This window comes from Arvicanthis niloticus, chromosome 15 (assembly GCF_011762505.2).
Source record: "Arvicanthis niloticus isolate mArvNil1 chromosome 15, mArvNil1.pat.X, whole genome shotgun sequence".
NCBI lineage: Eukaryota > Metazoa > Chordata > Mammalia > Rodentia > Muridae > Arvicanthis > Arvicanthis niloticus.
In genome coordinates this window covers 48,148,227-48,164,005 of record NC_047672.1, presented here as the reverse complement: position 1 = coordinate 48,164,005, position 15,779 = coordinate 48,148,227, and the positions used below count along the sequence as shown (strand labels likewise).

The 15,779-nt window shown below is 40.2% G+C and overlaps 1 protein-coding gene across 1 annotated transcript in view; it reads right to left on the bottom strand.

Moving 5' to 3' along the window:
• Nucleotides 1-919: 919 nt before the first annotated feature.
• The window catches only part of Vwde (von Willebrand factor D and EGF domains), an 83,253-nt gene continuing 68,393 nt past the window's right edge, over nucleotides 920-15,779 (bottom strand). Inside the window, 1 exon segment of the mRNA XM_034518934.3 lies at nucleotides 920-1,065. Within this exon segment, the coding sequence (XP_034374825.3) occupies nucleotides 920-1,065 (146 nt within the window).

The following is a 15,779-nucleotide window of genomic DNA, read 5'->3' as shown; positions in this document are numbered from 1 at the left end:
AATTCACAGTTCCAGCTTCAGACTGTGCTTACAAATATCAGTCTATACTTCTAATAGAAGCTTCCATGTTCACGGAGGAGCATGAGGAACAGAGAGAGGTCACGGGAGGGAAATGGAAATGAATATGATTAACAGACATTATACACATGTATGAAAAGGTCCCAATGAAACCCATTCTTTGTATGATTAATATGCTGCTATAAAACTTTAAACGAAAATAAGACAAATGGAAATAAATCAAATAAACTCTTCTTTCAAATGGATATAAAATTGGACTACAGTTATTTTTAGTTCTAAATTTTTATTTTTATTTTGTTTATGTGACAGGTAGCTTTAAATGTCAATTTGACATAGCCTAGGACCACCTGGGAAGAAAGTCAAAATGAAAATTTGCTTTGATTAGGTTGGCCTATGGACATTTTTATGGGGAATTATCTTGATTATGTCTTAAATAATGTGGGAATGCCCAACCTGAAAATGGATGGCCCCATTCCCAGGTTTAGGGCCCTAGAGTGTGTAAGAGAGAAAAGAAAGCTATCCAAGCATGGAGCACCGACTTCTCTCTCTTTTCTCTTCTCATCTCTGTGGATATGATGTGACTAGTTGCTTTAAGCTCCTGTCACTGTGACCTCCCTGCAGCAATACAATGTAACTTGTAATTGTAAGCTAAAATAAACGCTTTCTACCTTAAGCTGCTTTTTGTCAGAATATTTTATCAGAATGATATAATAGAATTAGGATAGTATGGGAAGAGGGCACACTCATGCCGTGGCACATATGTGGAAGTCGGAAAACAGTATGTGGGATCTGTTCTCTCCAGACTTGGTGAAAAACACATTTATCACTGAGCCATCAACAAAGAATTCAGTAATCTAAAATTTTGTCTCTACTGTGGCCTTCTCCTTAAGCTACAGATTAATTATTCCAATGGGTTCATATACAGAAAATGAAGTAGAGAATGCTGCTTACATTTCTCACACTGCATCCCTTCCCAGGTGGAGGGGCAATGACACATGTTGGGAGCTATGCATTCACCCCCATTTTTACATTTTTGAAGGCAGATTGCTGAAAATACGAAGGTAAAGAAATTATAAATTTAAACTACTAGTCAAATTGTAATATGAACTACAAAAAACTTCAATTTTTTTAAAAAGAAAAGTTTACAAGTCAAAAATTAAAAGATCTTTCCTCAGCCAGGAGTGATGGAACAGGCCCATAATCCTACCACTTTGGAGTCTAAGGGAGTAATATCTGGAGTTGAAGTTCAGTCTGAGCTACACAGCAAGTTCAGGGCTCGACTAAATGATATAAGAACCTGTCTCCAAAGTAAAATAAAATGAAACAAAAAAAAAAACTAAAATAGAAAACACTTTTATCAATATCATTTCCCAATATCAGGCATAGTCTTGAAAAAAGTCTTACCAACATGTCAACCTAAACAAAACCTGAACAAGGACAAGAATAAACATGCCAAAGAAGTTTTGGGAAAGACCACAGGTATTAACTCTACATAAAGAACCACAGGCAACCGAGTAATCCCAACATGGGAAGAAAGTTTTCCCCAGAGAGGAGAACATCAAGTCATTTCCAATATCAAATGTCAGCCCTGAGAACCTGTAAAAGAAACATGATTCAGACTGAGTAGGCTTTTTCTCCTTCTTTCTTTCTTCCTTCCTTTCTTCCTTTCCTTTATCTTTTCTATTTATCTATATATTTTCACACTTGTACAATCAGATATGCACAAAAACCCAGTTCTCCCATCAAAGCAAATCCTGGACACACTATCACACTGGAAAAGCAAGATTCAAATCTAAAATCACTTCTCATGATGATGATGATAGAGGACTTTAAGAACAACATAAATAACTCCCTAAAAAAATACAAGAGAACACAGGTAAACAGGTAGAAGCTCTCTTAAAGAGGAAACACAATGAGAAGACCAAACATAAGGATAATAGGTATAGAAGAGAGCAAAGATTCCCAACTTAAAGGGCCAGTAAATATCTTCAACAAAATTATAGAAGAATACTTCCCTAGCCGAGAGAGAGAGAGAGAGAGAGAGAGAGAGAGAGAGAGAGAGAGAGAGAGAGGCACATGAATATACAAGAAGCCTACAGAACTTGAAATAGACTGGACAAAAGGGAAATTCCTCCTATCACATAATAATCAAAACACCAAAATGCACAAAACAAAGAAAGAATATTAAAAGCACTAAGGGAAAAAGGTCAAGTAACATACAAAGGCAGACCTATCAGAATCACACCAGACTTCTCACCAGAGATTTAAAAGCCATAAGATCCCGGGTAGATGTCATATAGATGCTAAGACAACAAAAATGCCAGCCCAGACTACTATACCCAGCAAAACTCTCAATTACCATAGATGGAGAAACCAAGATATTCCATGACAAAACCAAATTTACACAATATCTTTCCTCAAATACAGCCCTACAAAGGATAATAGATGGAAAACTCAAATATAAGGAGGAAAACTACAACCTAGAAAAAGCAAGAAATTAATCTTCTTTCAACAAACCCCAAAGAGGATAGCCACACTAGCATAATTCCATCTCTAACAACAAAAATAACAGAAAACAACAATCACTTTTCTTTTATATCTCTTAACATTAATGGACTCAATTCCCCAATAAAAAGATATTGACAGACTAGATACATAAACAGGACCCAGCATTTTGCTGCATAAAGGAAACACACCTCAGTGACTAAGACAGACACTACCTCAGAGTAAAGGGATAGAAAACAATTTTCCAATCAAATGACCCCAAGAAACAAGCTGAAGTCGACATTCTAATATCGAATAAAATTGACTTTGAACCAAAAGTTATCAAAAAAGATAAGGAAGGAGAGTTTATGCTTGTCAAAGAAAAAATATCTACCAAGATGAATTCTCAGTTCTGAACATCTATGCTCCAAATGCAAGAGCACCCACATTCATAAAAAAATAAACTTTACTAAAGCTCAAAACACACATTGCACCTCACAAATAATAGTGGGAGACTTCAATATCCCACTCTCATCAATGGACAGATCATGGAAACAGAAACTAAACAGAAACACAGTGAAACTAAAAAAAGAGACATGAACCAAATGGATTTAACAGATATCTATAGAACATTTCATCCTAAAACAAAAGAATATACCTTCTCATCAGCACCTCATGGCACCTTCTCCAAAATTGACAACAGATACAGTAAGAAGACTGAAATAATCCCTTGCATCCTATCAGATCTGCAGAAAGTGGCTATCAGCTTTGCAGCCATCTCAAGCCATATACCCTGACATAAGACTTGTTTTTCAACAGCCTACAACAGCTGAAGCACACTCTGATATCCCACATATTTTGTTTTGCTGTTTACTGCCCCCAGCTGTAAGGCGTACGTGGTATCCATGCCTGCAAGGCATGCAGTTCATATAAACATCTGCAAGGCACGTGGTATCCACACGCCTACAAGGCACGTGGCAAAAGCGTATAAATCCCAGATTTCCCTTCAATAAACGAGACTTGATCAGAACCTCTGTCTTGTCTCCGTTCTTCAAGTCTCTTCCCCTTTATTCTCTCTCTCTCTCTCTCTCTCTCTCTCTCTCTCTCTCTCTCTCTCTCTCTCTCGACCTTGACCTGCAGACTGGAGTGGCAGCTTGAGCCAGGAAACAGTGGCAGCCAAGTGTGGAGTGGAGAGGAACATTTTAGGCCCACAACGAGAGGCAGCGGAAACGAGAGACCCAGTGAGGGACATTACAGGAAGAAGGACCTGTTGATTGTTGCAGGAATCTGCCTCTTGAGAAAGGTATAATGAAAATGGGGCAAGAAATAAGTCAGCCTGAACTTAACTCTCTGTTTTTGTTTTGTTGTTTACTGCTCATGTGTGTTAATTACCTGCTTTTGTTTTGCTGTTTGAATGCTGTCTTTCAGGTTCAAAATAAAAAGAAACATATATATCTGAAATTAGAATCCAAAAAACAACCAAAGGTTGATGACAATTTGTCAGAGCCAGATTGTGCCGACATAGAGGAAGAGGCAGTTAAATATTATGACCATGAAAGGCCCTCTCCCAGAGCATCTCCACTTCCAGAGGCTCCCATTGTGGAGACAGTGGTTGTAGATCCCAGAAAGGAGTTACAAGATAAACTTTCTTTTCTTAAACAACAAATAGAGTTAGAAAAAGAGTATCAGGACTTAATTAATCAGCTACAAAAATTAAGGACAGGGAAGAGGTCTCTAGAGGCCAACTGCAAAAATCCCCCAGATTTTCACGTTCTTCAACCTGGTGTCCAAAGGCAGTCCCTATCCTCTAGCTTTAGTTCAGCTACAGATCAGCCAGAGGAGGGAGACGCTAAGGCTTTCCCTGTATCAGAGACCAGAGACGCTCAAGGGGTTTCTTGGAGACATCACACAGGGTTTAATTTTTAAATTATTAAGGAATTAAAAAATGCCGTATCTCAATACAGTGCCACCGCTCACTTTACTCTTGCAATTTTAGAGTCTGCTGCAGAGGAGTGGCTGACTCCTAATGATTGGAATACGTTAGTGAGAGCAGTTCTTAGTGGTGGAGACTATCTTATTTGATCTTATTGATGGAGAGTATCATGAGAATTGTAAAGAGACAGCTAGGAGAAACATTCAGGCAGGCAATGGTTGGTCCTTTGATGCCTTAGTAGAAGGGCAATTTGCTTCTAGTGATAACCAGATGCAATATGACCCAGGTTTATATGCTCAAATTCAAAATGCAGCCATGAAGGCTTGGCATAAACTTCCGGTAAAGGGGGACCCTGGTGCATCTTTAATAACAGTCAGGCAAGGGCCTGATGAACGATTTTCTGACTTTGTTCACCGATTACTGACAACAGCAGGGAGGATTTTTGGTAATGCAGAGGCAGGTGTAGACTATGTGAAACAACTTGCATATGAAAATGCCAATTTTGCCTGCCAAACGGCCATTAGACCCTACAGGAAAAAGACAGATCTTACAGGGTATATCAGACTCTGTTCTGACATAGGTCCCTCATACCAACAGGGCTTAGCTATGGCAGCTGCCATGCAAGGACAATCAGTAAGAGATTTTTTGGCAAGTAAAGACAGAAAGGTATGTTTTAAATGTGGTAAGCCTGGACAATTTGGAAGAGATTGCAGGGTAGAAAATGAGTTAATCCAGAGACAGCCCAGAAAATATCCTGGGCTCTGCCCACGTTGCAAACGTGGAAGGCATTGGGCTAGTGATTATAGGTCTAAAAGAGACGCACAAGGTAACACCCTTTCCCATAATCAGGGAAACGGAAACAGGGCCAGCTCCAGGCCTCGAACCAACACAAGCCAAAACAGGCTTATGGAACAATCAGTTTCTTACCAGCGAACACCAATCCCTTTCTGAACTTAGTCGAGCAACACCAGGAAGTGCAGGACTGGACCTCAGTTCTGCCACCCACACAGTATTAACCCCAGAAATGGGACCTCAGGCCTTACCCACTGGAGTGTTTGGACTGCTCTGTCCAAATGTGTTTGGCCTGATAGTGGGAAGAAGCAGTGCTACTATGCAGGGACTACAAATTTTTCCTGGAGTTATAGACAATGATTATCAAGGTGAGATTAAGGTAATGGCCCAGGCAATTCAGAATATAGTCACCATTCCTACAGGAAGGAGGATAGCTCAACTATTGTGGAGAGGGCCACAACAAGTAGCCTCTCACGGCCTCTCTTCATAGTGCCAAGCCTGAAATCCTTTTCATGACCCTTTCAGTCCTGGGCTGTTAACCACAACTGAGGCTTCATCTTCACTAATGGCCTTCCATGGCTTCTCACAGTGCCAAGCCTCAGCTGCTCTCCATGTCCCCTCGGGCATTCTGTTTAATTTCTCCATAGCCTCGAGGCTATGTCTTGAGTATTATTGTCTCATGGTATTCCTTGTATAGTGAGTGGATAAACTAAGGTTGCTTTTCTAACAGTCTTGGGTCACCTACTTGAAGTTTTATTATGCAGTGTGGCATCTTAGGCTCTAGGCAAAACACTTTCGCCTGTGTCTGCACATATGTGTTGAGGTTTTTCTAATGCCTGTCTACATTTCTCTGTGTCTGAGGATTTTTATTCTTGTTTATAAGTTTCTCTTCTCTTGACTGGGGCAGACACCTAGCTGGTTTATTCCATGAAGAAATCATATCCGGATTCATTCTAGAGAAACCATTGCACTCAGAGAAATGGATAAGAACCCTCTCCCACTACCTTATGCTAAAGACTTACAACTGGGAGCCTGGGGAACTCAGGGCCCATCAGCTACCCAAACGCTGCCCATCCTGAATACCATCCCACCCTTAGAACCCATCCTTGGTCCTTTTGGCTGGGGCAGACACCTAGCTGGTCTGCTCCCTAGAGGCTACCATATCCTGAGCCATCATAGAGGACTCAGTGCACTCAGAGCAGCATGATTTCAGGATCCCAGAGGAGGCCTGAATCCTAGCAGTTCTTCCACTCAGGAACTCAGGATCACAGAGACATCTGGGTTCTGAAGAGTTCTGACACAAGCAAGATAACTGAAAAGACAGGCTTCAGTCAGAGACAGTGAGTACAGGTTGCACTAGAGTTAACCAGATGACAAAAGACAAGCACAAGAACATAAGCAACAGAAAACCAAAGTTACCTGGCATCATCAGAACACAGTACTCCCACCATAGCAAGCCCCGAACACCCCATCACACTGGAAAAGCAGGATTCAGAATTAAATTCACTTCTCATGAGGAGGATAGAGGACTTTAAGAAGGACATAAATAACTCCCTTAAAGAAGTACAGGAGAACACAGGTAAACAGGTAGAAGCCATTAAAGAGGAAACACAATTTTTTCTTAAAGAACTCAAGAAAACACAACCAAATAGGTGAAGGAATTAAGCAAAACCAACCAGGATCTAAAAGTGGAAGTAGAAACAATAAAGAAATCTCAACGGGAGACTACCCTGGAGATAGAAAACCTAGGAAAGAAATCAGGAGTCTTAGACACAAGCATCACCAACAGAGTACAAGAGAGAGAAGAGAGATTCTCATGTGCAGAAGATACCATGGAAAACATTGATAAAACTTTCAAAGAAAAGGCAAAAAGCTCCTAACCCGAAACATCCAGAAAATCCACAACAGAATTAGAAGACTAAACCTCAGTATGATACTTATAGATGAGAGTGAAGATTCCCAACTTACACGGCAAGTAAACATCTTCAACAAAATTATAGAGGAAAACTTCCATAACCTTAAAAAAAAATGTCCATGAACATACAAGAAGCCTACAGATCCTCAAATAGACTAGACCAGAAATGAAATTCCTCCAGTCTCATAAGAATCAAAACATCAAATGCACAGAACAATGAAAAAAACTAAAAGCAGTAAGGGAAAAAGGTAAATTAAGATATAAATGCAGACCTGTGAGAATCACACCAGACTTCTCAACAGAGACTATGAAAGTCAGATGATCCTGCACAGATATCATGATCATCCTAAGGGAACATAAATGTGAGCCCAGACTACTATACTCAGCAAAACTCTCAATCACTATGAATGGAGAAACCAAGATATTCCGTGACAAAACCAAATTTACACAGTATCTGCCCACAAATCCAGCACTTCAAAGGATAATTGATGGAAAACTCCAACACAAAAAGGGAAGCTAAAACCTAGAAAAAGCAAGGAAGTAATCTTCCAAAAACCCCAAAAGAAGATAGCTACACAAACACAATTTTACCTCTAATCACAAAAAATCAGGAAGCAACAATCATGTTTTCTTAATATCTCTTAACAACAATGGACTCAATTCTCCAATAAAAAGATGTAGACTATCAGACTGGATACAGAAACAGGACCTAGAATTTTGCTGCATACAGGAAATGCACCTCAGTGACAAAGACAGACACTACATCAGAGAATGAGGGTGGAAAACAATTTTCCAAGCAAATGGTCCCATGAAACAAGCTGGAGTAGCCATTCTAATATCAAATAAAATCAACTTCCAACCAAAAGTAATCAAAAAGAATAAGGAAGGACACTTCATACTTATCAACGGAAAAAACTACTAAGATGAACCCTCAATTCTGAACATCTATGCTCCAAATGCAAGGGCACTCACATACATTAAAGAAACTTTACTAAACCTCAAAGCACACATTGGGCCTCACACAATAATAGTGGAGGATTTCAACACCCCACTCTCAACAATAGACAGATCATGGAAACAGAAACTAAACAGAGACACAATGACATTAACAGAAGTTATGAACCAAATGGATTTCACAGATATCTATGGAGCATTTCATGCTAAAACAAAAGAATATACCTTCTTCTCAGCACCTCATGGTACCTTCTCCGTAACAGACCATATGATTGGTCACAAAACAGGCCTCAAAAAATATGAAAAGATTGAAATAATCCCTTGCATCCTATCAGATCACAATGGACTAAGGCTGGTCTTCAATAATGACAAAAACAATGAAAAGCCCACATACATGTGGAAACTGAACAACACTCTACACTATGATGACTTGGTCAAAGGAGAAATAAAGAAAGAAAATAAAGACGTTTTTAAAATTTAATGAAAATGAGGACACGTTATACGAAAACTTGGGAGACTCCTTGAAAGCAGTTCTAAGAGGAAAACTCACAGCTCTAAGTTCCTACAAAAAGAAATTGGAGAGAGCATACACTAACAACTTGACAGCACACCTGAAAGCTCTAGAACAAATAGAGGCAAATACACACAAGAGGACTAGACAGCAGAAAATAATCAAACTCAGGGCTGAAATCAACCAAGTAGAAACAAACAACAACAACAAAAAACCTATACAAATATGAACAAAAGCAGGAGCTGGTTCTTTGAGAAAATCAACAAGATAGATAAACCCTTAGCCAGACTACACAGAAGGCACAGAGATGGTATCCACATCAATAAAATCAGAACTGAAAAAGAAGACATAACAACAGAAACTGAGGAAATTAAAAAAAGTCATTAGATCCTACTACAAAAGCTTATATTCAACAAAACTGGAAAATCTGGATGAAATGGACAACTTTCTAGACAGATACCAGGCACCAAAGTTAAATCAGGTGTAGATAAACCATCTAAACAGTCCCATTACCCCTTAAAAGAAATATCAGCAGTCATTAAAAGTCTCCCCACCAAATTAAGCCCAGGACTAGGTGGTTTTGATGCAGAATTCTATCAGGACTTCAAGAAGACCTAATACCAATTTTCTTCAAGCTATTCCACAAAATAGAAAAAGAAGGAACACTACCCAATTTGTTCTATGAAGCCACAATCATGCGCATAACTAAATCTCACAAAGACCCAACAAAGAAAGAGAACTTCAGACCAATCTCCCTTATGAATATTGATGTAAAAATACTCAATAAAATTCTCACAAACTAAACCCAAGAACACATCAAATCAATCATTCACCATGATCAAGTAGGCTTTATCCCAGGAATGCAGGGATGGTTCAATATACAGAAATCCACCAATGTAATCCATTATATAAACAAACTCAAAGAAAAAAACCACATGATCATCTCACTAGATGCTGAGAATGCATTTGACAAAATTCAACATCCCTTCATGTTAAAAGTCTTGGAAAGATCAGGAATTCAAGACACATACCTAAACATATTAAAAGCAATATACAGCAAGCCAGTAGCCAACATCAAACTAAATGGAGAGAAACTTGAAGCAATCCCACTAAAATCAGGAACTAGAACTAGACAAGGTTGCCCACTCTCTCCCTACCTATTCAATGTTGTACTAGAAGTCCTAGCCAGAGCAATTAGGCAACAAAAAGAAGTCCAAGGGATACAAATAGGAAAGGAAGAAGTCAAAATATCACTATTTGCAGCTGATATCTTAGTATACTTAAGTGACTCCAAAACTTCCACCAGGGAACTTCTAAACTTGATTTAAAAAAAAAAAAACTTCAGCAAAAACCCTGGTTATAAAATCAACTCAAACAAATCAGTAGCCTTCCTCTACTTGAAAGATAAACAGGATGAGAAATAAACAGGGTGAGAATGAAATTAGGGTAATGACACCATTCACAATAGTCACAAATAATATAAAATACATTGGTGCAAATCTAACCAAGCAAGTGAAAGATGTGTATGACAAGAACTTCAAGTCTCTGAAGAAAGAAATCCAAGAAGATCTCAGAAGATGGAAAGTGTTCGGAGCCGACTTTAAGCAGAAAGCAGCTAGAAAGCAGCTATCAACTTTGCAGCCATCTGGAACCATATACCCTGATAGAGACTTGTTTTTCAATAGCCTACAACAGCTGAAGCACACTCTGATAAATATATTGTTTATCCCACATAGCTTGTTTTGCTGTTTAGTGACCCCAGCTGCATGGTGCACATGGTAAAATGTTTTCACCTGTGTTCTCCTGCTTGTGCTTATAAATACCCAGGATTTCCTTGTAAGTGTGTGGTGTAGTAGTAGTAGTAGGTGTGGTGTGTGTGTGGTGGTCAGTTACAGTTGTGAATATAGTCTGTGGGAGACAGTAAAGGTGACTTGACCACAGATCCTCTGGCTTGTCTCTATTCTTCGAATTTCTTCCCCTTCTTCCCCCCACTCTCTCTCTTGCTAGACCCTGACCTGTGGAACAGATCGGGAAAGATCTCCCATGCTCGTGGATTGGCAGGATTAATATAGTAAATATGGCCATCTTGCCAAAAGCAATCTACAGATTCAATGCAATCCCTATCAAAATGTCAACTCAATTCTTCATAGAGACAGAAAGAGCATTTCTCAAATTCATTTGGAATAACAAAAAACCAGGATAGGGAGAACTATTCTAAACAATAAAAGAACTTCTGGGGGAATCACCATCCCTGTCCTCAAGCTGTACTACAGAGCAATACTGATTAAAAAAAAACCTGCATGGTCTTGGTACAGAGACAGGCAGGAAGATCAATGGAACAAAATTGAAGATCCAGAAATGAACCCATACACCTATGGTCACTTGATCTTTGACAAAGGAGATAAAACTGTCCAATGGGGGGGAAAACAGCATTTTCAACAAATGGGGCTGGTTCAAATGGAGGTCAGCAAGTAGACAAAGGCAAATCAATCCATTTATATCTCCTTGTACAAAGTTCAAGTCCAAGTGGATAAAGGACCTTCACATAAAACCAGATACACTGAAAATAATAGAAGAGAAAGTGGGAAAGACCCTCGAATACCTAGGCACAGGGGAAAAGTTCCTGAACAGAACACCAATGGCTTATGCACTAAGATCAAGAATTGACAAATGGGACCTCATAAAATTGCAAAGCTTCTGTAAGTCAAGGGATAAAGTGGCAAGGAACAGATTGGGAAAGTCAATAGGATAAAGTGGCAAGGAACAGATTGGGAAAAGATCTTTACCAATCTTACATTCAATACAGGGCTAATATCCAATATATACAAAGAACTCAAGAAATTAGATTCCAGACAACCAAATAACCCTATTAAAAATGGGGTAAAGAGCTAAACAAACAATTCTCAACTGAGGAAACTCAAATGGCCTAGAAGCACCTAAAGAAATGTTCAATATCCTTAGTCAATAGGGAAATGCAAATCAAAACAACCTTGAGATTCCACCTCACACCAGTGAGAAAGGCCAAGATCAAAAACTCAGGTGATAGCAGATGCTGGTGAGGATGTGGAGAAAGAGGAACACTCCTCCATTGTTGGTGGGATTGCAAGCTGGTACAACCACTCTGGAAATCAATCTGGTGGTTCCTCAGAAAATTGGACATAGTATTACCTGAGGACCCAGCTATACCACTCCTGGGCATATACCCAGAAGATTCTCCAACATGTAACAAGGACACATGCTCCACTATGTTCAAAGGAGCTTTACTTAAAATAGCCAGGAGCTAGAAAGAATCTAGATGTCCTTCAACAGAGGAATGGATTTGGAAAATGTGGTACATTTACACAATGGTGTATTACTCAGCTATAAAAAAAACAATGAATTTGAGAAATTCTTAGGTAAATGGATGGAACTAGAAACTATCATCCTGAGTGAGGTAACCCAATCACAAAAGAACAAACATGGTATGCACTCACTGATAAGTGGATATTACCCCCCAAAGCTTGCAATATCCAAGATACAATTCACAGAACACATGAAGCTCATGAACAAGGAAGACCAAAGTGTGGATGCTTCAGTCCTTCTTAGAAATGGTAACAAAATACTCATGGGAGCAAATATGGAGGCAAAGCATGGGGCAGAAACTCAAGGAGGGACTGTCCAGAGACTGCTCCACCTGGGTATCCATCTCTTATGCAGTCATCAAAGGTAGACTCTGATGCAGATGCCAGGAAGTGCATGCTGACAGGAGCATTATATAGCTGTCTCCTTAGAGGCCTGACAGAGCCTAAAATATACAGAGGCAGATGCTCACAGCTAACCATTGAACTGATCATAGGGTTCCTAATGGCGGAGTAAGAGAGAAGACTGAAGGAGCTGAAAGACTTTACAGCCCCATGGAGAGTGCAACAATACCAACAAACCAGAGCTCCCAGGATCTAAACCACCAACCTTGGAGCACATAGGGAGAAACCCATGTCCACAGCTCTATATGTAGGGGAGGATGACATTGTCAGGCATAGGTGGGTGAGGAATTCCTTGGCCCAGTGAAGACTGGATGCCCCAGTGTGGGGGAAATCCTGAGTGGGTAGGTGGGAGTGGGAGGGGTCTGGGGGGCATATCCTCATAGAAGCAATAAGAGGGTGGATTGAATCGGTGGTTCCCGGGGAAGGGAGTGAGAAGGGGAAAAGTGGATTACATCTGAGATGTAAATAAAATATCCAATAAAATTTTTTTAAATTAAAAAAGAAAAGCTAAAAACTAAATAAATCTTTACAAATAAAAACAATAAGATAATAAATAAAAATTAAAACTGTTTTAATTAATTAAAAATAAGTTTCTCTTGTTTTCCTTGTAAGGCTTGTATATTACCAATCCACTTATTGTCTCATGGTACTTATTGTCTCATGGTATTGCTTGTATAGTAAGTGGATAAACTAAGGTTGAGTTTCTAACAACCTTGGGTCACCTACTTGAAGATTTATTATGCAGTGGCTTCTTCGGCTCTAGGAGAAACACTTTCACCTATGTCTGCATATATGTGTTGAGGTTTTTCTAATGCTTGTCTACATTTCTCTGTGTCTGAGTATTTTTATTTTTATTCTTGTTTCTAAGTCTCTCTTATTTTCCTTGTAAGGCTTGTCTCTTACCAATCCACTCTTCCTTTGGGATTTTAAAGAAAATGATTATGGCGATTAAGAATAAAGTACAAAATATGAAGATGATAAAAACCATGACCTGTATTGAGCCAATTGTAGTGCAGTCGTTCAGCTTTTCATTTTCTGTTAGGATTTTCAAGCCATCTAGAGTAGCACTATTCAAGGTCCTCAGACCTTCCAATAGGATGCTTCCCTACCTTAACTCTCCCATTGAAGACCTCCCAGGTGACTTGCTAAAATGTGCTGACTTCTCAGTTTTACCTCAGCAGGAATGATCTCTCTCTATGTCCATGAGTCTTGGCAGAAATAAGGAACATCAAAATGTTGTTTTAACAGACAAAAATCCCAGGCATTTACCTTTACTAAGGAAGACACATGAGCCAGATGCTGGGATGAGAGACTGCTGTTTCAGAGACACAGGCAAACACTCAGCTTACCTCCCTACTCCACTGACATCTAGAAAGGATACTTTCTTTCTCCTTCTGTATGCTGTCTTAAATGTCCTTTGTTCAAAGAACCCACTTTCTGTTTACTTCTGTTCTTTCTCTGTCAGCTGGTTACTTGCTCTGCCTCTTGAGTAGTGGTGGACATTGTTTAGCTTTGGAATAAAGGTGTGTGCTGGGCTGAGCCACAACAGAAGACAGATACAGCTCTTGTTTACAGTAAACAGACAGTTCTTGGGTTAATGGTCTGCACTAGGGTTGAGCAACACCACAGCAAGGGGTTTTCAGTAAGAAACACAATCCTGGGTTTCAAGTGTGATCAAACATCCTGCAGCATTAACCAGTAATGTTCTCTTCATTATATAAATGGAGCTTTCTGGGCACTCTTCTGGCCATTCCTGGGCACATCTGAGGACATCATCACGGGACTCCCAAGGATCATCAGAACTGGGCTCTTCAAGCTGGTGCATATGGCCAACAGGGACTCAACCCCCCTCTGACTCCCCCCCACTCCCACCCCCAGAAGACCCCTGATCTATTTAAAAGATTTCTGCCTGCAGGTCAGAAGAGGGCACCAGATTTCATGCTTAGTTCTCTAGATGCTTATCAGCCATCAGGTGGTTGCTGACAGTGGAACTCAGGACCTCTGGAAGGGCAGTCAGTGCTCTTAACATCTCAGCCATCTCTCCAGCCCGGAAATCCCTGATTTTTTTTTTTTTTTTTTTTTTTTTTGACACAAATGAATTTCCCGTCCCTCTTGTCACATAATTTATGGCAAGATGTCACCATTTCTGACTTTGGCTTATTGTCCTATGTGCTGCTGAATAGCAATGTGGGGGTCTAGGAGTCACCCCACAAACAACATGAACACTGATCTCACTTGTGCAGGCATGCTTTCTTGAATGCACATCCCACGAATAAATAATCAGGGCAAAAGCTCAAAGCTGGTTTTCGGACATTTCTTAGGGCCAGCTCAGTATAACAACCACAATGAGCTCTCTCACAGGTTCTGGAAACGTTGCCTTCTGAGGGCCTTCATTCAAGTCATTTTAGACAGAGCAGTTCATGTTGATCTTCAATTGGGTGGATCCTAGGTGAAGGTACAGTTGTGCACTGTCTTAAGATGAACAAATCCCATAACATACAGAACATAACAGGGATTGTGGTCAGCACGACTCTGCTCAGAGTCCTTTTGTTTCCATACATGACTGGCAGTCATATACAGTGACAATAAGAAATAGCTCCCAGCCCTAGAGCAAAATGGCTACAGCTATGTAAGCAGGATAAGCCTCAACAGGAACAATTCTGTATCATTAGGAAAGATGTCTTCATGACCTTACCATGGTCAGACAAGGTCCATGGCTTCTACAGGAGCTCACTGGATGGGGAACAGAGAATGTGTTTGTTACCTGAAGTGGGGGCCTCAGCAGTGCTGTTCAGCCTGCTCAGTGCTCATTCCAGCTCACTCTGTCCCTGCAGAGGATCCCAAGGTGAGCTCCCATCTGCCTGTGAGGCAGGGCCAGGCCCACAAAGGACAGGACACAGTGCTGGCTTCCCACTCCTCAGTATGCTAGATTCTCCACTAATGTACTCATGTAAAGAAATAAGTTACTGTCACCTCATTACTGATGTATGGGTGAGTCACACCCAGTAAACAGCTGTTGCTTGACTACACACAAGCCTCTAACAAATCTGTGCCCTGGGAAGGAAACCCAGATAAAAGTGGGATGGAGGTGCTTGAACTCTGCCCTGTACTGAGCTCAGAAATTTAGAGGCTGGGAGAAAGATGAATGGTTAAATAACCCACTGGGTTCACACTGGGTCAGCTTCATTTCATCTCAGGACAAAGAAGTGGAGCAACTCTGATGGTTTCTGTCTAGGTTCCTGAAGTGATCAGTGGGGTTTCCCTCAGCACTTGACACTTCCTGCTGTGACAGCATCCTTTAGGGAAAGCAGAGTTTCTCATAGGCATAGTCCTGTGCTAGGAGCAGTGGCTATGACTCAGGAGTTAAGATGGTGATGACCACTCGCATTTGGTCTTACTGTGGACCTAATCAATGACAAGAGAAAGGTC